General features: G+C 35.4%; 1 protein-coding gene across 5 annotated transcripts in view; it reads left to right on the top strand.

Annotated features, from left to right (window-relative positions):
• VPS54 (VPS54 subunit of GARP complex) overlaps nucleotides 1-26,507 on the top strand; it is a 136,941-nt gene that overhangs the window by 55,212 nt on the left and 55,222 nt on the right. For 4 of the 5 annotated variants that reach the window (XM_027072354.2, XM_015070546.3, XM_027072352.2 and 1 more), the window contains 10 exons: nucleotides 49-389; nucleotides 5,543-5,672; nucleotides 6,609-6,790; nucleotides 7,483-7,595; nucleotides 11,229-11,292; nucleotides 13,846-13,951; nucleotides 14,898-14,985; nucleotides 15,536-15,657; nucleotides 15,764-15,844; nucleotides 25,649-25,756. In XM_027072354.2, the coding sequence (XP_026928155.1) occupies nucleotides 49-389; nucleotides 5,543-5,672; nucleotides 6,609-6,790; nucleotides 7,483-7,595; nucleotides 11,229-11,292; nucleotides 13,846-13,951; nucleotides 14,898-14,985; nucleotides 15,536-15,657; nucleotides 15,764-15,844; nucleotides 25,649-25,756 (1,335 nt within the window). Of the gene's footprint in view, nucleotides 1-48; nucleotides 390-5,542; nucleotides 5,673-6,608; nucleotides 6,791-7,482; nucleotides 7,596-11,228; nucleotides 11,293-13,845; nucleotides 13,952-14,208; nucleotides 14,310-14,897; nucleotides 14,986-15,535; nucleotides 15,658-15,763; nucleotides 15,845-25,648; nucleotides 25,757-26,507 lie in introns of those variants that run through there. The other variant, XR_003424784.2, reaches the window with a different exon arrangement.

The raw sequence follows: 26,507 nt of genomic DNA, 5'->3' as shown, positions 1-26,507 counted from the left end.
ATACATGTTATTTTAAATCCTTTAAAAATATATCCTGTTTTCTTATAGGCAACGTTAAATATCATTCACAGCGTTGTTCTCTCAGTTCTTGACAAAAACCGAAGGACCAGGGAATTGGAAGAGATTTCACAACAGAAGAATGCTGCAAAAGACAATTCACTGGACACAGAAGTGGCTTATTTAATCCATGAAGGCTTGTTTATAAGTGATGCATTCAATGAGGGTGAATTAACACCTATAGCAATCGACACTACCTCTCAAAGAAATGCATCTCCAAATAGTGAGCCCTGCAGCAGTGATTCGGTATCCGAACCAGAATGTACTACTGATTCTTCATCCAGCAAAGAGCAGACATCATCATCTGCTACTCCAGGAGGTGTGGATATGATGTGAGTATGCTGACTGCTGCCAACTTTATAAGATTTTGAGTAAGACTGATTTTTTCAATTTATTGAAAAACCATATGAACTTTGGTCTTGGAATTTAACAAAAATAAATTAATTTTACAAAACACATATCTTTTTGAAAATGTAATGTAAGGAGGTGAGCATTGGAAGTAATTGAAAATTACAGAATTTTAAGGCTGGAAAGGGACCATTTAATTAAATGCCCTTATTTCAGAGCATTTATTTGACTTATTTAAAGTCACTAGTGGCAGAACTTGTCCTGAAAATCAGGTCAGCATTACCTTGTTTATTTTTCTTTCTTTTCCTATAACACCTTTGTATTTTGTATATAGTGAAGATCTGTTTGATTTAGTTTTTCAAAGGCATGAATTTCCAGGCGGATCATACCATTTTTTCAAACATGACTTTTTAAAACTTACTTTGAAATAATTTCAGATTTACAGAAAAGTTGCCAGAATTGTACGAAAAAGTCATTTGTTGACAGTTTACCACATTGCCTTCTTTCTCCCTTTCTTCCTTTTTCTCTTTCTTGCTCCCTTCTTCTCTCTTTGTCTCTCATGATAATATTTTTTTCTGAATCATTTGGCAAAAGGTTGCAGACATGATGTCCCATTATTTCCGTATTCTTAAGGGTATATTTCCTAAAATACAAGAATACTCTCTTAAATAACTACAGTTAACCAATTATAATGAAGAAAACATTGATACATTATTACCTTGCAATCCATACATCCCATTCACAGTTCACCAGTTGTCCCAATAACCTCTTGTGTGGAAAAAACAAAACAAGGCCAATAAAATCTTTCTGACCCAAGAACATAGTATGGATTTAATTATTGTTAAGAATAATAACTCAGCATGTACTTTTATTGTTATACAAGTCAGCCTATGGCCAAGGAATTTATGTAGGTTGCAGTTACAGCATAAAGTCAACTGTAATACCTTCCTCCTCACCAAAAAGAAAACCCTGAACTACATATTAATAAAAATATTTTTTCTCTGTTCAGGCTAACATTTCACATTTACTGGTTAGGGTGCAGTCTAAAACTTACAAGGGGTGTACAAATCCTATAGCTCAAACAGCGTAGAATTTTGTTTCTGTCATGTAACAGTTCAGAGATGAGAGGTCCACAGTGGAGAAGGCAGCTCTCCTGTCCTCATTTTCCAGCTTTCATCTGTAAAGAGGCTGCTTCAGCTTTTATCATCAAATCCGCATCCTTAGCAGCAGGATGGAAAGGACAAAGGGTGGTACCCTGCTTAATTTTTTGTTTTGTTTTAACTTTTTACTTGGAGTATAATGCACATATAGGCCAATATATCAATTGTACGTGTTCACCTCCATGATTGTAAAGTGAGTACACTGGTGTAATCACCACCCAAATTAAGAAATAGAACATTACCAGCTCTCTGGAAACCTTCCTTGCAACTGTGTTTTCACTCTTTCCCAAGGAAGACCACAAAAACTGTTGGTTTTTCTGGTTTTTAAACTATATAAATGGAACCATAAATGGAATCATGTTCTTTTGTCTCAAATTTCTTTCCCTCAAAATTCTATTTGTGCTATTCTTCTAAGTTGTTGCATGTAGCAGTAATTTTATTTGTGTACAGTATTCCCCTTTCTGACTACACCATTATGTATTCTACTGTAAATGAAATTTGTGTTATTTCCATTTTGATTGTTGTCAACATTCTTCTAGGTGTCTTTTGTATATGTGTTATAAGCATAATATATACCTAAGAATGATTGAGGTATATGAATGGTCAGTTTAGCTAATAAGAGTTTCCCATAGTGATTGTACTCTTTTATAGTCCCATCAGCAATGTGAAAGAGTTCCTGTTTTTCTACATCTTCATTCAGTCTTGGGTGTTGTCAGTCTTTTACATGTTAGCCATTCTGGTGGGTATGTTGCAGGTATATTAGTTTTACTTTTTATTTCACTGATCATTGGTAAGAGATCACTTTTCATATATTCATTGACTATTTGATGTTCTCTTTTGTGAAGCGCCTATTCAAGTTCTTTGCCCACTTCTCTGCTGGGCTGTGTTCATTTCTTACTGATTTATGGGAGTTCTTTATGTAGTCTCAGCACAAGCCTTTGTAAGGTAACTGCAGTGCAGATATGGGCACAAAAGAAGAAATAATTTCCCAGGCAGGAAATGGGAAAAGAAAAATAATGGAAAGAATTAGACAGTTTTATGGTTTTTTTAAACATTTATTTTAAATTGTGGTGAAAAACACATAACAAAATATACCATCTTAACCATTTCTAAATGCACAGTCTACTAGTAGTAAGTATATTTATATTGTTGTGCACCCAATCTCCAAGACCTTTTTCATCTTGCAAAACTAAAACTCTATACCCATTTAGCAACAACTCCCCATTTCTTCCTCTACCTGTCCCCTAGAAGCCACCCTTCTACTTTTGGTCTTCGTGAGTTCAACTAATTTAGGTACGTCATATAAGTGGAATTATACAGTATTTGTCCTTTTGTTATTGGCTCAATTCACTTAGTATACTGTCTTCAAAGTTCATCCATGTTGTAGTATGTGTGAGAATTTCCTTCCTTTTTAAGGCCAAATAATATTCCATTGTATGTATACATCACATGTTTTTATCCATTCATCTGTTGGTGTACTTTTGGATTACTTCCATCTTTTGGCTATTGTGAATAGTGCTACTGTGAACATGGGTATGCAAATCTCTTTGAGATCCTGCTTTTAGTTCTTTTCTGTATGTACCCAAAAGCAGAAATGCTACATCATCTTTATAAAGTTTTTTTTTTTTTTTTCCTGTGAATGTGAAAGAGATCCAATTAAACTTAAAAAATTAAAATTCTTTTTAGGGGCACCTGGGTGGCTCAGTCAGTTAAGCATCTGACTTTTGAATTTGGCTCAGGTCATGATCTCACGGTTGGTGAGTTTGAGCCCTGTGTTGGGCTGTGCTTTGACAGCTTGGAGCCTGCTTGGGATTCTGTTTCTTTTTCTCTCTCTGTCCTTCCCTGCCTGCTCGCTCGCTCTCTCTCTCTCTCTCTCTCTCTAAATAAATAAATAGACTTAAAAAAAATTCTTTGTAAAAAGCAACATTACAAATAACTAAATTAAATGATTTTCTTAAAATACCAAACTTCCCATCTTTTTGGATGGTCACCCTACTTAAAGATATGAGAGTTGTTTTTATCTGCTATTTTTTGTTTAAAAAAAAATTATTTTTTAATGTTTATTTACTTTTGAGAGAGAAAGAGACAGAGCATGAGTGGGGAAGGGGCAGAGAGAGGGAGACACAGAATCCCAAGCAGGCTTCAGGCTCTGACCTGTCAGCACAGAGCCTGACGCGGAGCTCGAACCCACGAACCATGAGATTGTGACCTGAGCCGAAGTCAGACGCTCAACTGACTGAGCCACCCAGGCACCCCTGTTTTTTTTAATCTTTGTGAATTGCTAGCATATTGCCAAGAGTTTCATGTTCTTAATCTTTCTATTACATGGGGGCAAATTTTAAACATCCTTCACAAAATGCAATTTTATTTCAGTAGTAAATTTGAACTGTATTTAAAAAAAATTTTTTTAATGTTTATTTATTTTTGAGAGAGAGAGTGTGAACAGGGAGGAGCAGAGAGAGAAGGAGACACAGAATCTGAGGAAGGATTCAGGCTCTGAGCTGTCAGTACAGAGCCCCACATGGGGCTGAAACCCACAAACTGTGAGATCATGACCTGAACCCAAGTCGGACACTCAACAGACTGAGCCACCCAGGCGCCTTGTAAATTTGACCTTTAAAATTTAAGCAAACAATTTTGTGGGAGTTGGTATTGAAATAGCATTGGACTATTTATATAGAAGTAAATGTTGGAGTGGAGGAAGCTTAGCAGATTAGAAATGGAATTAGACTGATTCTAGGTTCTAGTCCTTTAACCTGTGACCTTGGGTAGGTCATTTAAACTTTCAAAGATTCAGTGTCCTCATCCTTAAAGTAGATATTTATCTACCTGTCTTGGGAGTGTGAGAACCAAATGAGTTGCTTTTTCTAAGAGTAAGAATATTAATCCTTTATTTTATTTTTTAATTTTAATTTTATTTTTTATTTATTGTGAGAGAGAGTGAGCATGAGTTGGGGAGGAGCAGAGGGAGACAGGGAGAGAGAACCCTAAGTAGGTTCTGCTGCTGTCAGTGTGGAGCCTAAGGCATGCTTCAGTCTCATGAACCATGAGATCATGACCGGAGTTGAAATCAAGAGTCAAATGTTAACTGACTTAGTCAGCCAGGTGTTCCTCCCTCTATTACTTTAAAGCATCGGTAAATAAATTTAATGATATTATAATTTTGAAGGATAGCAGGCAATAACTTCCCTTAATACCTTAACCCAGTTAGGGTAGTGGTTTGCCTCAAATTAACATACATCAGATTCTCTTTGTAAGACCTTTGAAAATTATTTTAATTCTATTGAAAGGGAGAGAAATGATGCAAAGGCACTTAAACTTGGTTCATAATAGCACTGCATTGAATTGTTGGTATGGAATCAGTGGTCTTTATACATGCCTCAAGAAAAACAAATGTTTAAAAACAGGAAGTCTTCTCAAAACTGGAAAAAATACATTTCGTCTTATACATATTTCTGTTTGTCAGTTCTTTGAGGACAGCAACCTGTTGTGTCCTCTCTAGTACAGTGCTCAGGAAATATTAGTTCAGTTGAACTGAATATTAACTATCATTCATAATTATAAGTAAAAAAAAAAAAGTGCCTATTTTTCATGAAATAATCTTCCTTCTTCATCCTTCCAGTGTGTCATTTTAAGCACCCTGTGTACAGCCTGCCAAAGCTACCACCTTGTACCTAACTAGAATTTTTTATTTTTGCTGTAGTTTTTGCAGAATTTTCACTTGGAGTCTGAAATAAGTATGGAACATGCTACAGCAGAGAGAGAAAATATTTCTATATAAGATTAGGGTAAAATATTTGTATTATCCAAGCTTATTTAAGTAATGATTCACCACACACAAAAAAAGCATTTGATACGTTACAGAATTCTTCCTCAAATGCAAATTTTATAGCTTTTTGTTTTTTATTGATATGCTACCTGTGGAGACAGTGTACTCACAATTTCCCCTGACTTGATCTCTTTTTTATCATTTTCAGGGTCAATGAAGACATGAAATTAACTGATTTAGAGCTAGAAAAACTGGCAAATAATATCCAGGAGTTATTGTATAGTGCCTCAGATATATGCCATGATCGAGCCGTCAAGTTTCTCATGTCAAGAGCAAAGGTTAATTGTTTGATAAAGCTTTAGATATTTTATATATAGTATAATTATTTTGAAGATCTAGAATCATATCCTTGCTTGTGTCCCTATGTTCCCCATAATGCATATTATGTATTTATATATATATACACACACACACACATATACATATATACGTATGTATATATATATTTATTTTTTTGAGAGAGAGAGAGAGAGTGAGCACAAGCATGAGCAGGGGAGGGACAGAGGGAGAGGGAGAGAGAATCTTAAGCAGGTTCCATACCCAGTGCAGAGCCTGACAGTGGGACTCGATCTCATGACTGTGAGATCATGATCTGAGCCAAAAATCAAGAGTCGGATGGTTAACTGAGCCACCTAGGTGCCCCATCATATTATATTTTAAATACTTAATAAAGTTAATGGTACTGGTATGGCCTGTTAGGGAGATGTTGAAATGTAAAATAATCCAAATGAAAGAAATAGGAAAATCTATTATTCTTTGAAAAAAATTATTAAAAGACTTAATTTTGAAATATGATACCTTAATTAATTTGACGTTAATATGCTATTTTATATGTATGTATATATATATGTATATATATACACCCACACACACCATATATGTGTGTATAACTGGCCAATATGTTAATAAAATTAGTTGAATTCCAATATTGTGAAAATTTTATAGTATGACCTGAATTTATTTGAGCTACTGTATTATAAAGGAATCAGAGTAAAATTTGGATATTTTAAGTTTTTAATGTTCAATTTCTGGGACTGAGGTATTGAGAAATTTCATTAAAAATAATGTTAAGATAATATTCATGAATTAATATATAATGTATTGTTAAAATAATTAATAGTAACATATCAAACTAAGTTTGTTTTATAGCTTGTTCGTATTTGATGTTATTCCTAATTCTCTGTCATGATTTTTGTGTTATCTTTAAAATTTAGGATGGTTTTCTTGAGAAGCTAAATTCCACGGAATTCATAACACTTTCTAGATTAATGGAAACATTCATTTTAGATACTGAACACATCTGTGGAAGAAAAAGCATGTCATTACTTGGAGCACTTCAGAGCCAAGCTAATAAATTTGTAAACAGGTTTCATGAAGAGAGAAAAACTAAGCTGAGGTATCATTACCATGTTCATTCTGCTTTTCAGTTTTTTCCCTTTCCTTTACAAAACATGATTATATTTAATTGATTGGTTAACCAAAACCCCTAAAAAACCTATTTTCCACTAAAGGCAGACTGTGGAATTAAAATCCCATTTCTCAGCTTTCCAAAGTGGAATTAGAATGTTTATTTACTTGTCACAAAGATCCTCAATAGATTGGCTTTTCTTTTCCCACTCAGTGGTGAAGTTAATTATGTTTCATTACTCTTCTTGGATAGGCTAAGAGATATAAAAAGAAATATTTTCTGAAAGTACTCATTATGAATGATTTCAGTTTATTAAGGTATACATTTATTTTAAAAAATCTTAGTACTAACAACAGCTAGTGGCCATTACTGTTTAAAAGTCAATGCCTTGTTTACATGAGATCTACTTGAATTTAACTAAGATACGTATAGTGTCTTTATTATTACTAAAAGATATGAGAACAAAAGTCTTACATACACACTCAACTCTTTTCTTTTTAACCAAAGAAGATCGTGTTGAAATATCAGCACAGAGCCTGACACAGGGCTCAATCTCACAAAACGTGAGATCATGACCTGAGCTAAAATCAAGAGTCGGATGCTCATTCGACTGAGTCAACCAAGTGCCTTGTTGAAATATTGTTAAAGTTTATCTTCCTTTTTTCTCCCCCTTTGAATAGCCTCCTCTTAGACAATGAGCGCTGGAAGCAAGCTGATGTTCCTGCAGAATTTCAGGATCTTGTTGATTCTATATCAGATGGAAAGATTGCTTTACCTGAAAAAAAGTCAGGGGGTATGTGTATTCTTTCACATGCTGTCTTCCAGTTTTACACTGTTTATTCATTTTATAGGAATGCTTAACATTTCTTTAATTGACACTGCCTCAATTGACTGGAAAAGTTATGTATGATAATTTGTAATAATAATTTCAGATATTTATTGATTGCTAACCATATGCCAGACCCTGGGCCAGGTGCTTTTACATGTATTATTCTAGTATATCCCCATAACAACCTTTGATGAAGATGCTATTGTTACCTTGTTTAACAGCAAGGAGGCATAAGGCTTCCAGGGGTTAAAGAATTCTGTACAAATGATGAGCTGAGATTTGAAACCTGCCTTATAATAATTTCATAGCTATGTTCTTAACCACTGTACTGTATTGTTTAAAGACACGTATTCATTCACTGAATACTAATAAGCTTCTACTCTGTGTTAGATATTGAGACCGAGATAACAGTTATAATTCTACTTTCAAAGGGCTAAGTCTAGGGGCACCTGGGTGGCTCAGTCTGTTAAGCATCTGATTCTTGATCTCAGCTCAGGTCTTAATCTTGTTGTTGTGAATTAAAGCCCCACATTAGGCTCTGTGCTGGGCCTGAAGCCTACTTAAAAAATAAAAATAAAAGGGCTGAGTCTAATAAAAAAAATGTGGATTAGCAATCACAATTAATGCAGTAGTGATATGATAGAGAAAACCAAAATGTAAAAAACTGTAGAAAAAGAAAACTATGCAGGAAACTCAGAAGGAAAGGCTAGAGAAGTAGGAAGAAATCCAGAAGAACATAGAAGTAAAAAAATTAGAGTTTCAAGAAGAGAATTTTCATTGGTATCAAATGCCTGTTGGGTTTCATCTAAAAGAAATACAATAGCTGGAAGATACTTTTGTATGCCAGTTAAAGTAGAGCTGTCCCGTGATAATAATGTATGTAAACTTAAGTACAACTTATCCTATAACACCATATTTAAAATTGTGAGACTATCAAATATTTTTTTTCTAATTTAAAAAAAAATTTTAAGTAGATTCCATACGCAACATGGGGCTTGAATTTACTACCCTGAGATGAAGATTACATGCTCTACTGACTGAGCCGTCCAGGCTCCCCAGTTGTTGAATATTTTTAATGTTTGTTTATTTTTGAGAGAGGGAGAGACAGCACGAGCAGGGGAGGGACAGAGAGAGGGAGACACAGAATCCAAAGCGGGCTCCAGGCTCTGAGCTGTCAGCACACAGCCTGATAAGGGACGGCTCGAACCCACAGACTGCGAGATCATGACCTGAGCTGAAGTCAGACGCTTAACTGACTGAGCCACTCAGGCACCCCCCAATTGTTGAATATTTTAAATGGAGGAGGCAGATGCATTTTCAAATTTTATGCATTTCATGAAATTTTAATATTTTTACATAGAAATATTTTTAAATTGTGTATTTCACATTTGCACCAAATGTGACTGCACTACAAGAGAAAGACTGAGTAAAATACAGATAGTGACCACTAGTTTGACATGGAGGAGGTCATTTGCAATTTTAGTAATTCAGTAGAGTGACAGAATCAGACTGTAGTTCAGTGCTAAGTAATTTGAAAGGTGAGGACCTGTAAACAAATGTAGCCTCCTTTTTCGACAGATTTGTTTGTGAAGGGCAAGTGCATGATGAAGTAGCACTAGAAACCTAGGAGAATAATTAGATTATTATTTTAATCCACTTAGGGAGTTGAGAGAAGAGTTTTAAGGTAGGAGAAGCTGAATTATATTTTTGTGCTTAACAGAAAGAGAAAGAATGTTAAAGATAAGAGTGGAAGAGTGGTGCAGAGTGATTGTAAGGCAGGGCCTCTGGAATTAAATCCAGAGTTGAGAAAGGCTATCTCTTCTCACACTGTGACAGGAGAGGAGGGGTTAAGGACATGTGTAAAATAGAGTAGTTCATATAGAGCAGAGAGAAGAATTGAATGAATTAACTAGATTTCTGTTTGCCTAGTGACCATTTTTTAGTAGGTAACAGTGTTGGGTGGCGGTCATAATCTTAATTGATTTTAAGATATTAGCAAAGCAAAAGTATTCAGGTAGCAAAGATTGAAAGAAAAACACCGATTATTCTAAATCACGATTTAAAATTATAAGATTTATCTCTCATTTATTCTTTCAAGCTATATTTGATGACTTACCACTTTGTGAGTTGCTGTGCTAGATGACAATGACGGTTTTTGTCCTGAACAGCTCAAAGTTTTACAATCCATTCTCATGCAAGCATAACAATTTTTTAACTAAAATGATATAGAGTGATTGAATTAACCATGTGTCTTTTTTTTTACCCCCAAAGTGAACTGTTTATTTTTACTTTCTCTTTGGAGGATACTAACGATAAGAGGTTTCTTTTATAACTCTATTTCTGTCCCAGACTTTTATTTTTTCCTCTGAGTGAGAAAGTACATGCTATTAGAAGTCCATCACCATTTTACTTGTTCTTACCAAGTTAAGGATCCTTGGTTATTATTCATTCATTGACCACCATTCATTAATGAGTTACTAGCTACTTGTCTAGGCATTGGGGAAATGAAAGTTAATGGATAGCAATTAATATTAATTGAATGCTTACCTAAGGCTAGACAGTTTGTTCTCGGCACGTTGCGTTCTTATTTATAGGCCCGTGAACTAGATACTGTTAGTATTCCCACTTAACAAATATGGAAAGTGAGGCGCAAAGAAATTAGGCAACTTGCCTAAGGTTACAGAGCTAGGAAGTGGTAGAGCTGAGTTCCAGATACAGGCAGACTGACTTTAGGGCCCTTTCTTTTCACTACTATGCTCTGCCGTTTTCTCTGTAATGTAGAGAATTGGTTAAGACACAGTCCCTATCTTCAAAAATTTAATCTGGTATACAGATTAGAAATTTGAAATTGTGTCACACTGAATTTCTTTCCTTGAAGGAAATGAGGAAGTAGATATTTAATGTCAAGTCAAAGGGACTTGAGGCTTGGGGAAGCATAATAATGGGCCCATGATAATCTAAATAATTTGGCTGATTAAGAACAATAATCCAGTCTACTCTACTTTTCACTTCAACATGCTGAGTTTTGTTTTATAACGGTAAGAAATACCACATGCTGAAAATAATTTCTGGACTGAAGTCTTGAAAATTATATCTCTCTATTGAGTATAGGAATTAGTTTATAATCTAAGAATTATAATATAGACAACCAGTTGAAATTCTAGTTCTGCCTTTCCAAACTATTATTTTTTTTTTACTCACTGATCATCTACCAGAGGGCAGACCTAGGATCGGCAGTTTGTAGTCATGATCTCTGTTGTTAACAAAAACACTGATAGTTTCCGTTATCCATGTTTAATGGATACAGACGTTGACACTGAAAGAAGTTAACTAATTGGCACAAGTTCTTGCATCCCGTGATTGGCAGTACTGGAACTCAAATCCATATTTCTCTGATTCCAAACCCAATATACTTTATTCCGTGCCAAATTGCTTCCTAAGAAGTAGACATTTGTTTTTGAATATAAGATAGTTTCCAGCCCTACCAGCCCTAAATTGGAACTATCTTCTTCATTTTTTCCTAGTTTAAATTTTTACTTTAATAATTTGTTTAGTCTTGTTCCTATGTCTCTCTTTGTTATATGCTTTACTCTCTAGTTACGGAAGAAAGAAAACCAGCTGAAGTTCTCATTGTAGAGGGACAACAATATGCTGTCGTTGGGTGAGTGACACATTTTTCTTTATTAGTTGAGTCAGTTATTTAAAACATAGGTCTTCTAGTTCCCCCTTGATGTGAATTGGAAATTTTAGATTAATAATTTTATTTATTAATTTTTTAACATGTTTTTTTTCATTTACTTATTTTGAGACAGAGAATGTTTGCAAGTTGGGGAGGGACAGAGAGGGGGAGAGACAGAGAATCCCAAGCAGGCTCTGTGCTCTCAGCACAGAGCCTCACGTGAGGCTTGAATCTAGAAACTGTGAGATCATGACCTGAGCCAAAATGAAGAGTTAGATGCTCAACCACCTGAGCCACCCATGTGCCCCATAGATTAACAATTTTAAATTTTAAAAATAATTTAAAGGATATTTTATGGATTCCTCTCCATTTTCTATATTTTGTAGTATTCTATATCTTAAATTAGGGACTACACTGCTGGCTTTACAAGAAATGGGTTGATAAATTTTTTCGTATAATAAGAAATGTGGAGGTATACAACCCAAGGGTGGAATACTGGCTTTATGGTGTTATTAATATTTCAGGCTCTTTCTGTCTTCTTTTTCTGAAGCTTTTTTAGTGTTATAGCATATAATTGAAGTTGTGCAGGCTTTGGAGTCACATTGTTTAGGTTTGAATCCCAGAAGCTCTCTTAACTCTTTGTGACATTGGGCAGGTTACTCTGTGTGCCTCAGTTCTCTTATTTGTAAATCAAAACGTGAAAATAGTACTAAGAACTATTACAGAATTAAACATATAACTCATATAAGGCATTTGGCATAGTTCTAGCACCTAATAAGTTGATAGTTGTTATCACTTATTTCTGTTATCATTTGTCATTAGGTCTTTTTTTACCAATGACAGTATTTCAAATGCCAGTTAACTAAGGAAAATATAAATTCCAGTTTTGTTTGTCTAGTACTACATGCCATTTTTTAAATGGGTAGTTAAAATAATATCTTAATATTCTTTAATAGCACTTCATAATTTAAGTATTTTCACGCAACAATCTTTTTAATCTCTACAACCACATTGTGAAATAAACACTTCAGGGATTATTGTTTCCTTTCTACAGTTAAGAGAATTGATCCTCAGAAGTTTAAGTGGTTGATATAAAATGACCCAAATGGAGTCAGGATTAGAGTCAAGGTCTAGCTCCCAAGATCAAGACCAAGATTCTTTTTCCCTTTTGTTTCTTATCACTGTATAAATCTTTTCTGAAATACACACCCCCTCCAGGAGGAATGATTGATCTTTTCCTTGAGACTCCATGTGCCTCTAAAATAGCACTTTTCTCAGTATATTAAAATTATTTATGTATATATCTCCCTGGTTAGTTTTGAGTTCCTTAAAGATGGTGATGTCTTACCATTTATATTTTACTTTGTACCCAATAAATAATCAAAAAGTATGTATTGAATTGATGCATTTTCTCAGTCTGTATTATCCAGAAATCTGACACTATACCCTTCGCGAATGAAAGCTTCCCTTTTTTTCCTCCTCTGGAGTTCTTTTCTGCTTCCAGTAGGGCAAAGATTTTTTCAACCTTATAATCTTATCCCTTCAATCTAATTATGATTTCTCTCCTTAATTACCCATTATCTTGTTATTCTTGCTTGATGGCATTGGTCACCTCTGGCTTTCTGGCTCTTTAGGCAAAGAGACTGCTCCCCAAAATTGAACTCCCTGGCTAAAGGGAAAATATTTTATCTTCTGAGAGAAGACTACAAAAGATAAATAGTGAACCCCTGCCCAGTAAAGCAGATACTGGAAATATGCATGGAGAATAATATGGAGAATAATTAAGCTGTTATAAAGGCTAGACTCCTTCTTGAATCACTACTTCCTGGTATCCTTCAGACTTTCATAAAACATTATTTTATATGGATCACTCATTTCTAAGCCTCTCATTGAACTTAGATGTCCTATAATGAATGGCTCTATTTACCTTAACCTCAATCTTATTTAAGCTCCTAGTAGTGTCTCTCTTTAATCTATGACATGCCCAGCTAATGAGCTGGTAACTTTCTCATCTTTGGAAAACCTTTTGTGACTTACCGATAAACTTCTTAGGAGATACCATTGTTCTTAGAAGCCACAGTTTCTCTTTCATCTCACTAAGAAAGTCATGATTAGGTGCCTGTCATTAATTCAGCACTTAGGATTGAGTACCTACTATTATTATGATTATTCAGAAATCCTGGGTAAGACTTTTGTCAGTGTTTCTGAATTGGCCAAGGAATGGGATATCTGCCTTATTGAAGAGACTTAATAGGAATGTGACATAAGAGAGTGATGTGCCAAAGCACAAAACTTAAGGAAGTACTCATTCTCAGTGTCATGCAAGTGCTGGCCCTGCAATTGTGTGACCCTGAAAATGAGTTCCTCAATTTTGCACCCTAGAAATCTCTCTTGCCTCACCTCAATCCCTCTCTGCTGCGCTTATATGTAAAACACATAATTTCAGTTACGAAGATCAGTATTGATTTTTATGTGCTGAATCATTTTAACTCTCTTGTCTTGACTGCGTGTTGGGTCATCTTTCTTTTCTTATAGAACTGTATTGCTGTTGATAAGAATTATCCTTGAATATTGCCAGTGTGTGGATAATATCCCATCTGTTACTACTGACATGCTTACTCGTCTGTCAGATTTATTGAAGGTGTGTATGATTTCACTGTGATGGAAAAATAGTTGGAAGAAGTAATTCATTAGAGTATGACTAATCTTCAAATTCTGAGACATTTCAAGGTTAAGTTTTCTTTAAGACATTAATTTTGTACATTTGATTGTGGTTGAATCACAACATGTTACTGGAAGAAGGCCACCTACTTCCTTCTCACTTCGCATTTAGTGATTCCTCATTATACCCATAGAGTTGTTAATGACATTGGAGACAGGAGATGATTTGTTCGTTAGGTGCTGAACATGACTGAGGCCACTTAGGTCAAAAAACCTGGACTGGTTTCAAATGTGCATGGAAGGAATTCACTGAACTTTACAAAATTCATCTCACTAAGGTTAGAGATTTTTCTTAAATCATTCTTTCAGAACCATTGATGTAAAATGAAAATGTGGTGATAATCTTATTCAGCCATTTCATTTTAACAGATTTTTTTAACTGCTAGCATAAAGAAAAGGCTTCTTTTCAAATGTCTAATCAGTTAATTCTTCCCCCAAATTGAGTTGTCATATTTTAGTCCAGAAAGATTTTGTTACCCTTTTGAAAATAGGACCCTCCGATAAGAATGCAGAAACTGAGCTAGTTTTTTTTTTAATTGAAGTATAATTAACATATAGTGTTATGTTAGTTTCAGTGAAACTGAGCTAGTTTTATGAATGCAGACTAAAGAATTTCTGAACAATTTATTTTTAGAATTTTACTTTTTTCCTACCGGACAATAAATATTATCATTTAGGAACACCCCTCGCCTCTTTTTTGTCATTACGTAAATAGATCCTAGTTGCTCCTACTAGAAAATTCATTTGGTCCTTGAATGAGAGGAAAGAGGAATGTAGCTTTAGAACTGTAAATAAACACATTGCCAGCATATACAGAACAGTTTTTGATAAATTGTCGGGCTTTTTCTTTCTCCTTCCTTTGTTAGTACTTCAATTCAAGAAGTTGCCAGTTAGTTCTTGGAGCTGGTGCACTGCAAGTTGTTGGATTAAAAACAATAACTACAAAAAATTTGGGTATGGATTCTTGTTTTTAAGTCACATGTTGAGATTTTACGATGATGTTGCTATACTCATTGTGTTTTTAGTACACCTGATGTTTTTATGACTCTAATTTAAAGACTCTAAAGTTATTTCACTGTTCGATGTATTACCATGATTGAAAAATTGGCTTCTGGGGAAATGTTATGAGGAATTTCCACTCTAACGAGTATAAGTTATTTGGAAGTTGCACCACTATAGAAAATGTTAAGATGTAATGTGTATGAGGTGCTTTGAGGTGAAAGATATCTGAATGTCACAAGAGAATCCGTTTTCCCATTAGCTTCCTCATGTCAGTAATACTAACAACTTGAGGTCATTGGGAAAAGCAGCATGTTTACTACATTATTCAGTACCAAATTATTTAAGTGAAATAATGTTGCTTTCTGCCACTGTGTTCTTCATTTATGAAATAAACTGGGGTCTGTATGAAATTGACATTTTAAAATTTATTTTGATATATAATTAAAGTAAACTAATTCTCTTTTTTGTTTCTCCGTGATGTATCCACTGCCTGGATCTTCAGCTCTATCTTCACGTTGTTTGCAATTAATTGTGCACTACATTCCTGTGATCCGGGCTCATTTTGAAGCTCGACTACAGCCTAAGCAGTATAGCATGCTTAGGCATTTTGATCATATCACTAAGGTACTTTTCATTGTATTTTCTACTGAAGTTTCGTAAATTTAATTCCTTAATTGGTAAATATTTTTTAGATGTGTTCCAGGGACTTTAATATTCTGTCTCATTACAGGACTACCATGACCACATCGCTGAAATATCAGCTAAGCTTGTAGCGATAATGGATAGCTTATTTGACAAGCTGTTATCCAAGGTAATGATTTATGGAAACTATTAGGCAATGTTTAAAGGCATTGTGCCTTTTCACAGTTGTCTAGCCAATCAAATTCCTCAGGGTTTAGAAAAACTCAGTAAATTGTTCAGATTGCCCAACAGTGGATAGTTATCTCCTAGGGGGTTGGGAGGGGACAGGAGGGAGATTATTTTAAGAATGATAGAAACTCTCTACAGAAGTGATTTTATGTTAGCTACATTGACAAATATGTAGCTTCTTCAAACTAGATTTTAGTCTGAAAGCCTTCCAGAGATAGAATTGGGAGAACAAAGTTCAAAATAGAGAAAAAAGTAAATACGTTATTTGTGGGAAGGTATATTCTTTATTTTCCAGACTGAAATGGCAAAGTCTGAGGTGCTGAATTATTTCCCTCATAGATAATCAATTTCAATATCTGTTTCTTGTTTGCTTCCCATTCCTAATAGATCATTAAAAGAAGTATTGGTTTCCAGTGAATCCTTTATTACACTGGAGAGTATTTCCAGAAAAATGTTACTTAATCAGCCCTAGTCACTTTTGCTCTATCCTTCACTGTTTTCTTTTCCTAAGTTCCTTAACACCTGTCTTAGCGACAAAGCAGAAATTTCATAACTTGAAATTTTGAAGGTTTATTTAGTTTATATGTTTTGCCCAAGAGTATGTTTAGGGTAATCATCAAACGAGGCACTTTGGTATGCTTTTCTGCTATTTGCATTCTTCAGGATTCTGAGATGGCAGGAGCAGCAGGCACATGAAAATCATAAAAGTGCAAGATAAAATGGCATCCATTCACAGATACAGACGTACTCGCACCTTTGAAGGTGACAGTGGGGAAAGAGTGCTTGGAAAATAAGATTGCATTTGTTTAATAGTTCTCAAATGCTTTGGTTGTAAGACACCTCTTTACACTCTTAAAAATAATCAACGACCTCAAACAGCTTTTATGCAAATTGTACCAATCAGTAAATACCATATTAGACGTTGAAACTAAGAAAAATTTAAAACACAAGAATACACAAACACGCATTCCATTGGCCATCAGAATGATGACATTGTTACAACTCCTCTAAAAATCCCTACTCTGCAATCATGAGAGAATGAGAGTGAAAAAGTTAGTAACATTTTAGTATTATTATGAAAATGGATTTTAGTCCACAGTTTCCTAGAAAGAATATCTGACTCCCAGGCGTCCCCAGACTGCACTTTGAGAATGTCTGAGGTGGCTGATAGATAACCTAGATGTTTTATGCTTTTAAGAAGCTTAAAGAATTTATAGTCATGTGCAAACATACCTGTATTATGTCCTACCTGTTAAATTAGTTTCTAGTTTTGTATGGAGAAGAAATATTGTTTAGGAATTCTCTGATTTTCTTTATGGTTGCCAAGTAGTAACTAAATTCAAAAGCAGTTCTGTTTCACCAGTTTTGCTTTTTGATACTTGGCGTTCTTCTGTCTACCAAAAGTCAATAAATAACAATGTGACTACTCTCAAGAAGTTTACCATCTGTTACCAGAGAGGAGGTGGGCAGGGGATGGGTTAATAGGTGATGGGTATTAAGGAGGGCACTTGTGATGAGCCCTGGGTGTTGTATGTAAGTGACGAATCACTAAATTCTACACCTGAAACTAATATTATGCAGTATGGTAACTAAATGGAATTTAAATAAAAACCTGGAGGAAAAATAATTTTTAACAAAAAGTTTACCATCTAACAAGGCAGAGGACTGCAAACACCTAACAATGTTAAATAGTGGAATTAGGAATAAGCTGTGGAATATAATGAAGCAAACCCAAAAAAGTGCCAGTACTCTTAAAACCTTGACTTTATTCTATCATTTTGGTCATACAGAGTTTTGTTTGTTTTTTTGTTTTGTTTGTTTTTACCAAGAACTGGGACTGTGGCTAGACATTTTCCTGTGGCAATTAGTTTTATTCATTTTTTAATTTTTAATTTTTTGATAAAAAATAATTATTTAATGAGCTTTGCAAATATTTATCACCTATATTTAATAGTCATATCTTGCTTTTTTTGCTAAAATAAATGTGAGGCATTACGATACTTCATCCCTACATAGTATGTATTTCTAAAACCAAAGGACCCTTTGTTAAATATTCATGCTACCATATCATACCTAACAAAATTAGCAATAATTCCTTAATATCATCTAATATTTATTCTTATCTAAAATTTATCAGTTGTCTCAAAATGTCTTTTTTCAATAACTTGTTTGAACAGAGGCTTCTCTACATAGTCTACACAGTACATTTAGCTACTATGTTTCCTACGTCTTTTATAAAGTTTAAATATCCTGCTCCCTATTATTTTTAATGTTAAGAATGTGCCTAGACTTTTGCAACTTAGTATTTTCACTACTATATTTCCTACTAACTACTTCTCCCATTACCTTGACCTGTTACATTCTCTCTGTACTAACATGTGTCTCTGTCCTTCCCTGCTGTATTTGCTTCATGTGTTGCCCAGGAGTTTAGCTCTGTTTTTAATTCATACTGAAATACCAGACAATGTTTGAGTTGGGTTAGCCTCTTAATTTTAGCTTTTTATTTTCTTATCTGAAAATTTTATTTGGAGAAAGAAGGATAACACAGTAATATAGGCTCTAAGAAGCTAATAAGTAGTGGTACCATTGCTTGGGTAGAATGAATCATTAATATGTAATTGTACTACTGACTAAACTAATGTCCCAGCCTTCACTTAGTCATTCATTCAGGAAGTTAAATTGTGTTAAGTAACCAGGATACATAAGGGTTAGGAAGTCTTCAGCATTGTCCCTCAAATAGTAAAATATCCAATAGGAAAAGTATATTGATAATTTTAACAGGAAATAGAATATGTAAAGTGCCACAAGTAAGGAATCGACTTTGTGCTATTGAAGCTTTTAATGCTTTGGAGGAGATGGTTGCCAGCTGAGGAGGGAGATCTGGGAAAGCTTTAGGGATGTGGCATGCATGTAAGTTTTGCTCGTAAAGATAGGCATGGTTAGGGCAAATGAAGTTGAGGTAAAGAGATACTCTGAGGTAACAGCATGTAGGTAAGAATCATAAGGAGGAAGTTTAGTGTCAGGGTTTTGGAGTCAGGTAGACCTAAGTTCAAATTCAATGTTTGTCACATATTTGCCATTGAAGCACCTTGGAAAAATTATTAATTTCCTTGACTTCAGTTTCTGTCTTTAAATTGGGAAAATAATAGAGCCTCAAAAGGTTATAGTGAGGATTAATGAGATAATATACATGGGGTGCTTTTCTTTTATCATGTGTCTGACTATAGCAAGTTTCCAGTAAATGTTGAATGCTACTGCTTTTGCTGTTGTTGTTAATAACAACAAAGTTAAGTTATTCTATTTAGCCGATGAATCAGGGTGAGTGAACTGATTGTTAGGTGAACTGAGATATGTTAGGAAGATAGTGAAGAGTTTTGACTACCAGTGGAAAGCTAAACAGTTTAAGTCAGGTTTATGGGGATATAACACGTTCAATAAAATTCACCCTTTTTCTTAAAAAAAAAAAAAATTTTTTTTTTTTATTTGAGAGACACAGAGTGTGTGGGAGAGGCACAGAAAGAGACAGAGAGAGAGAGAGAGAGAGAGAGAGAGAGAGAGAGAGAATCTTAAGCAGGCTCCATGCTCAGCACAGAGCCCAATACAGGGCTCCCTCCCACTACCCTGGGGTCATGACCTGAGCTGAAATCAAGAATAAGACGCTCAACCAACTAAGCCACCCAAGCACCCCTAAAATTCACCCTAAGTATATGATGACTTTAATAATAGAACTACCACAATCAAGATATTGACCAGTTCCATCACTGTTAAACATTGTCTCCAGCAGTCAGTTCTCTTCCCACATCCCAAAACCTTGACACCACTGATCTGATGTTCATCTGTATAGTTTTGCTTTTTCCAAAATGTCCTATAAATGGAATTATACAGAATGTGGCTGTTGTCCCAGCCTCCTTTCATTTAACATAATGCTTTTGAAATTTATAGCATATGTTAGTAGTTTGTTCCTTTTTATTATAGAGTAGTATCAATTGTACGGATGCATCACTTTGTTTTTTCATCCATTTATCAGTGAATAGACCTTTGAGTTGTCTCCAGTCTTTGCCTGTTACAATAATGCTGCTATAAACATTCATGTGCACATCTTTATGTGGGCATGTATTCTATTTCTTTTGTGTAAATACAAAACTTTTGTACATAAATGCAAAACTTTATAATATCTTTACAAAAAACTGCCAAATTGTTTTCTGAAGTGATTGTACCATTTTGTCTTCCTACTTTTGATATATCAGAGTTCGGGGTGCTCTTCATCTTCACCCGCACTTTATATTGTCTGTATGGGTTTTTTTGTTTTTGTTTTGTTTAACTTTTTTAATGTTTATTTTTTGGAGAGTTTTTAAGTATTTTCTCCCAGTCTATCGCTTATCTTTTCATTTTCTTGACAGTGTCATACAAAAGCAGTTTTAAATTCTCATGAATTCCAGTTTATCATTTCTTTCTTTTATTGTTCATGCTTGTGTCCTATCCTAAGAAGTTTTTGTATAACCCAAGTTACATAGATAATTTCCAGTGTTTTCTTATATCTGTGATCCATTTCTAGTTGATTTTTGTATGTAGTGCAAAGTATGAGTCAGTGTTCATTTTTCTGGATAGTTCCAGCACCTTTTGTTAAAGGCTATCCTTTCTCCATTGGCATCTTTGTTGAAAATCAATTGGCTATTTTTGTGTGGGTCTTTTTTTGAACTGTCCAATCTGTTCCTTTGATCTGTAAGTCCATCTTACACCAATACCACACTGTCTTAACTACTGTAGCGTTACTAGAAGTCTTGGAATCAGGTAATGTAAGTCCTGGGATGTGAAGCCTTCTCAGTGGCCCCACCCCTCCTCCAGTGGTAACCAATTTGGTTTATGATCCTAGGCTTAAAGGTATTTTCTGTTTCTGTTCCTCACACAGTGGCCCTGGGGATGAAAGAATTTGGTGCCCTTTCTCAGTGACTTAAGGCTTTTGCTTGGTATAAGAGGAGGGTGCAGGGAATTCGTCGGCATTGGTTCCTTTTCTCTAGTGGCAGCCATTCGCCTCCTGCTTGTCTGTGCTGCTACTGAGAGTGACTCTGTGGTCTTCTGCTCTGATCTCAGTGTTGCTTCTGAGTACCTTCCGGAGACCCATAGAGAAGAACCTGTGAATGAGTGCACACTCTCCTTGTAGCTAGAGTTCTCATTTATTGTAAACATGTACTAGTTCATATTTGGCCTTTGGGATTTTGTTAAAATGTTAGTTGTTTTCTTTCTTTTTTGCTTCTGTGGTAGTCACCTCTTCTTCCTATGCTCTGCCATAATGAGACATTTCGTGTGTCCCATCTCCTCAGAAGGGCTTGTGACTCTTTGGAATTCGTTCCCGTGGTTCTGGGGACCTTTGTTCTCTGATGGGTTGAAGAAAAGTTATGATTTTGTAAATTATTATGGTTTTTCTTGTGGTTAGGGTAGTAGAACATTGTCTTACAGCTTTCTAAATTTTAAACAGAAGTAGAACCCCAAGGTTTTTAAACTAACAAATCACCTGATTAGAATTGCACTTCAGAAGGACTTATCAGATAGTATGTAGAATGGATTTGAGGTGATATGAAATGTCTTCTGTTTGGAATAGTTTCACGTAATTGTTATCATTTGAAGACTCAGCAGCCCAGGTGTGCTGCTCCGGAAGCCACCTCCACTATTGCCTAAATGTCCTTCATCCGTGTTCCTGTAGCATGCAATGTCCACTTTCTGGAACACCAACCAGCTTTTAGGCAGCTCCCCAAAGCTCCCTGTCTCTGATTCATCTTTGTACACTCCAACTATTGTAGTATCTGACACATTCATTCCAGCATATGTATTCTCATATGTAGGTCCATATACTCATATACATACATATGTACATATATACATACATATATGTACATATACATACACATCTAAGAAAATACTTATCCAGAAGTTACTGTGTACCAAGCAGCTTTATTTAATGTTTGTTGACCTTATAATTGGACTCATTAAAATGCTAGTATATTTTTTCAGATAAGTATTGAAGACCTCACCTAGGGCAATGTTTCTCAACTGAGACAGTTTTGTTCCCAGAGGATATTCAGAAGTGTTGGGATATTTTTGGTTGTCAGAGTTTGGGGAGTGGGCTGATACTGGTACTGAACATCCTATAATACACAGGACAGCCCTTGCAACAATGAATGATGTAGCCAAAATGTTAGTAGTGTAGAGGCTGAGAAACTCTGACCTAGAGTATTAATGTGCAAAATACTCTGAAAGTACATTTGATGGCACTTAGTCACCAATTCAATACAAGGAACCAAGGAGAAGGAGGAATAAAAACTGAGTTGGAGATTTCCAGGCTGTGTGAGCAGGAGGATTGTAATAACAGCAATAGTAATTGAAACAGGAAAGAGGCAGGTTTGGGAAAGCTTATAGTAAACTCAGTTATGGTATGGAACATTTAGGAAATGTGTGACTTAATAAAGTGGTTCTGGATTAGAGATAAATTAGAAGCTGTTAGATTGAATGACATTGATAGGAGAGAAAGAAGGGAAAATGAGGGGGCTTAACACGGAAGAAGCTTTGCACTTAGGAGATAGGAGACATCTTTTTCCTCCAGGAGGGGAGGAAGGAACCAGGAAAACATTGTGTCACACAAGGACTGTGTTTCAAGCGTGAAGGTATGTGAATACTGCAGAGTAGTGAGGAAGCAGAAGTAGAAAAGTTACTAAATTTGGAAGTTCAGATGTCTTTAGTGATTTTGGCAGAAAGAAATTTCAGAAGATTGTTAATAGTGGAAGAAGGTGGTTTGGGTGGTGGCAAGAATCAAATTTTAAGGGTTGAGAATAAAGAATATGGTATCAAGTTTCAGTGACTGAAGAAATATGATGGTGAAGGTTAGATGGAAAGAATAGTATCTTTAGGGCGGCGCCTGGTTGCTCAGTTGGTTAAGCATCCGACTTTGGTTCAGGTCATGATCTCGCGGTCCATGAGTTCGAGCCCTGCTTCAACCTCGTGTTTCGTGGGTTCGAGGCTCGCATTGGGCTCTGTGCTGACAGCTCAGAGCCTGGAGCCTGTTTTAGATTCTGTCTGTCTGTCTCTCTCTCTCTCTCTCTCTCTCACCCTCCCCTGTTCATGCTCTGTCTCTGTCTCAAAAATAAACATTTTTTTAAAAATTTTAAAAAAAAGAATGGTATCTTTAGGGAAAGCAAGGTTCATCTTTAGGTGTGAAGGAAGGTTTTGGGGGTGTACTAGGTTCCCAGAGCTGCCAAAACAAATTACCACAGACCAAGTGGCTTAAAACCACAGAAATTTATTCTTTCATAATTCTAAAAGCTAGAAGTCCTATATCAAAGTGTTGTCGGCCATGCTTCCTCTGAAGGTTCTAGCAAAGAGTCTTTCCCTGCCTCTTTCTAGTTTCTGGTGCCTGCTGTCATTCTCTGTTGGCATTCTTTGGCTTATAGATGCACCATTTCAATCTCTACCTCTGTCTTCATGTGGCCATTTTCCTTCTGTGTGTCTTTCTAAATTTCCTTAATTTTTTTTATTAAAAATTTTTTAATGTTTGTTTATTTTGAGAGAGAGAGAGAGACAGACCGTGAACAGGTGAGGGGCAGAGAGAGAGGGAGACAGGGGCAGAGAGAGAGACAATCTGAAGCAGGCTCCAAGCTCTGAGCAGTCAGCACAGAGCTCTACGTGGGGCTTGAACTCACAAACCGTGAGAACATGACCTGAGCCGAAGTAGGACTCTTAACCAATTGAGTCGCCCAAGTGCCTCTCCTTTCTTTTATAAGGACATCAGTCAGTGGATTTAGTGCCCACTCTAATCCAGTATGACCTTATAAAGTTCAGAGTAAACATGAATTTGGGCAGATACTATTCAGTACAGGGTGGTAGTAAAATAAGGGGATGTTACCATCACGAGGTAACTACTTCATAACTACTAGGATGCCTAAATAAAAGGACAGTAACAAGTGTTGGTGAGGATATGGAGATATTGGAACCCTCATACACTGCTGGGTAGGGTTTTAAAAAAAATTTGGCATTTTCTAAGAAGATTAGATATAAAGTTACCATATGACTCAGTAATTCCACTTCTAGGTATACACCTAAAAGAATTGAAAACATTTGTCCACACAAAAACCAGTACATGAATGTTCATAGCATCATTACTGATAGCCAAAAAGTAGAAAGAAACCAAATGTCCATCAATAGATGATTGGATAAACTGTGGTATATTCATTCAATAGAATGTCATGCAGCCATTTAAAAGATGAAGTATTGATGCATGTCAACAACATGGATGAATCTTGAAAGCATTATGCTAAGTGAAAAAAGCTAGTCACAAAAAGCCATGTGTTATAGGAGTACATTTATAGAGATTAGTGCTTGTCAGGAGCAACCTCAGGGAGGGAGGAATGGGAGTGACTGTGAAAGGTTACGGGTTTCTTTTGGGGTGAGGAGAATGTTCGGAAGTTAGTGGTAATGGTTTTATAACTATGAGTTTACTAAAAACCAGTTAATTGTACACTTGAAAAGGGTGAATTTTATTGTGTGTGAATTATATCGTTATTATTAATAAAAACAATAGAAGATAAGGGGATTTTTATATTTCCAGGCTGAAGAAAGGTAAACCATTAGGTTAGTCACAACTTTGCTGATCTTGGTCCAGTCATGTGGTGACTTCTGCATGGTTCTTTTAAGAGCAATATATTGGAACTTATCATTTTAATAACTATGTAAGATTAGTACATTATTTAGCCCAGATTTGTCTTATAAATAAAAATAGTATATAATTTAAGCTGTGAATTATAAGATATGGGCCAAAGATGGCTGTTTGAATGATACCAGTATATTGTTCCAAATGTAAGAATAGTTAAAATGAATTTACCTAAGTTTAAATTTTCAGTATAGGTCATTGCTGAAAAAGTCTTCCTTTACCATCTTTAAAGTAAATATGATTACTTTATTGGCTTACCTATAAAAGAAAAAGAAAATGTTGATACCAGAGTCCTATTGGTTTCGGATATGATCATGTTGACACATTCTTAAAATCATCTTTAAAAAATAATCTCTTAATTTGGAAGGCCTACTTTATTTTTTTTTTTTAATTTTTTTTAACGTTTATTTATTTTTGAGACAGAGAGAGACAGAGCATGAACAGGGGAGGGGCAGAGAGAAAGGGAGACACAGAATCCGAAGCAGGCCATCAGCCCAGAGCCCGACGCGGGGCTCGAACTCACGGACCGTGAGATCATGACCTAAGCTGAAGTCGGACGCTTAACCGACTGAGCCACCCAGGAGCCCCCAGAAGGCCTACTTTAAAGATTCACGTCATTGTATATTGAGCCAGATTGGTAGCTAACATTTTTTGAGCACTTTGTATTAAGCACTGTTTTGTGTTCTTATGAGTCACCTTTTTAAGTCCTCACAGAAAGCCCTTTGAGATAGAAATGAAGTAACTTGCCCAGCATTAGCTAACCATCTAAAGAGCTAGGATTTGAACCCAAGCAGTCTATCTTAAGAAGGGAAGCAGCCTGTGTTCTTAGCCACTAAATTATTATGGCTTTCTTAGATTAGATTAGGATAGTTAATGAAAAGTTCTTGAGATATGCATGAGTAGCACAGATCACGGTTGAGGTGTAAGTTTCAACTATACCAGAGTTAGACATGTAACATGGGCCAAAAACCTATGTTTTAGGAAACACTGGAGACAATTAACAATCCAGAGGACATGAACATAATTCTCATTGTTTTTCTCTGCCAGTATGAGGTGAAAGCTCCCGTTCCTTCTGCCTGTTTCAGGAATATTTGTAAGCAAATGGCAAAAATGCATGAAGCTATATTTGATCTTCTTCCAGAAGAACAAACACAAGTGAGTAGTAATTCCTAAAACTACTTTTTTTATACATAACATATGCATACAGAATTGGAGTGTTTTTTATATACTTTTGGTACAGTTAAGCCTAGTTCATTTTTCCGATATGATTATTTTTTCAGCTGTTATATTAACCTGTGAAATGTGGATATAAATGTCTGATTTCAAAGTGCCTCTAGCTCTAACAGGCCAGAGCAATAATTGCTCTGCTATATGGTCAGCAATTATAAAAAGCAGATATTTTGTCCATTGAGTATAGAGATCCCAGATTCTACTTACGTCATTCATTATAGTATCAGTTTGAAAATCAGAGTTGGCATTTATCAATAGTAAAGTATGTTGCTGTTATTATAATCCAAATGGGATAGTGAAGGAATTAGTGATAGAATTAATGAGAGGACACATGAAATAACTCAGTCAGTATACCTTATTTTTGTTAGATCAACATAAATGATCTTAGTATGCATAAACCAGGAAAATAGTAAAATTTGGCACCTCTCACCTATGAAATATCCACTCCTTGTCCCTACTGTCTTCCCCTACAAAAGTGTTATCAGAGTTTTCTCCATTGTTCACCTACACTTCTACCCCATCCCCTCTACTTGCTTTGTTTCCCTCTCCTGATACTTTAAAGATTCCAGTATTTTTTCCCCAATCTTTTATTTTTTAATGTATATTTATTTTTGAGAGAGAGTGTGAGTGAGCTGGGGAGAGACAGAGAAAGAGGAGGACAGAGGATCCCAAGCAG

This window comes from Acinonyx jubatus, chromosome A3, assembly GCF_027475565.1.
Source record: "Acinonyx jubatus isolate Ajub_Pintada_27869175 chromosome A3, VMU_Ajub_asm_v1.0, whole genome shotgun sequence".
In the NCBI taxonomy this organism is placed as follows: Eukaryota; Metazoa; Chordata; class Mammalia; order Carnivora; family Felidae; genus Acinonyx; species Acinonyx jubatus.
This window is presented reverse-complemented; position numbering and strand designations above follow the sequence as displayed.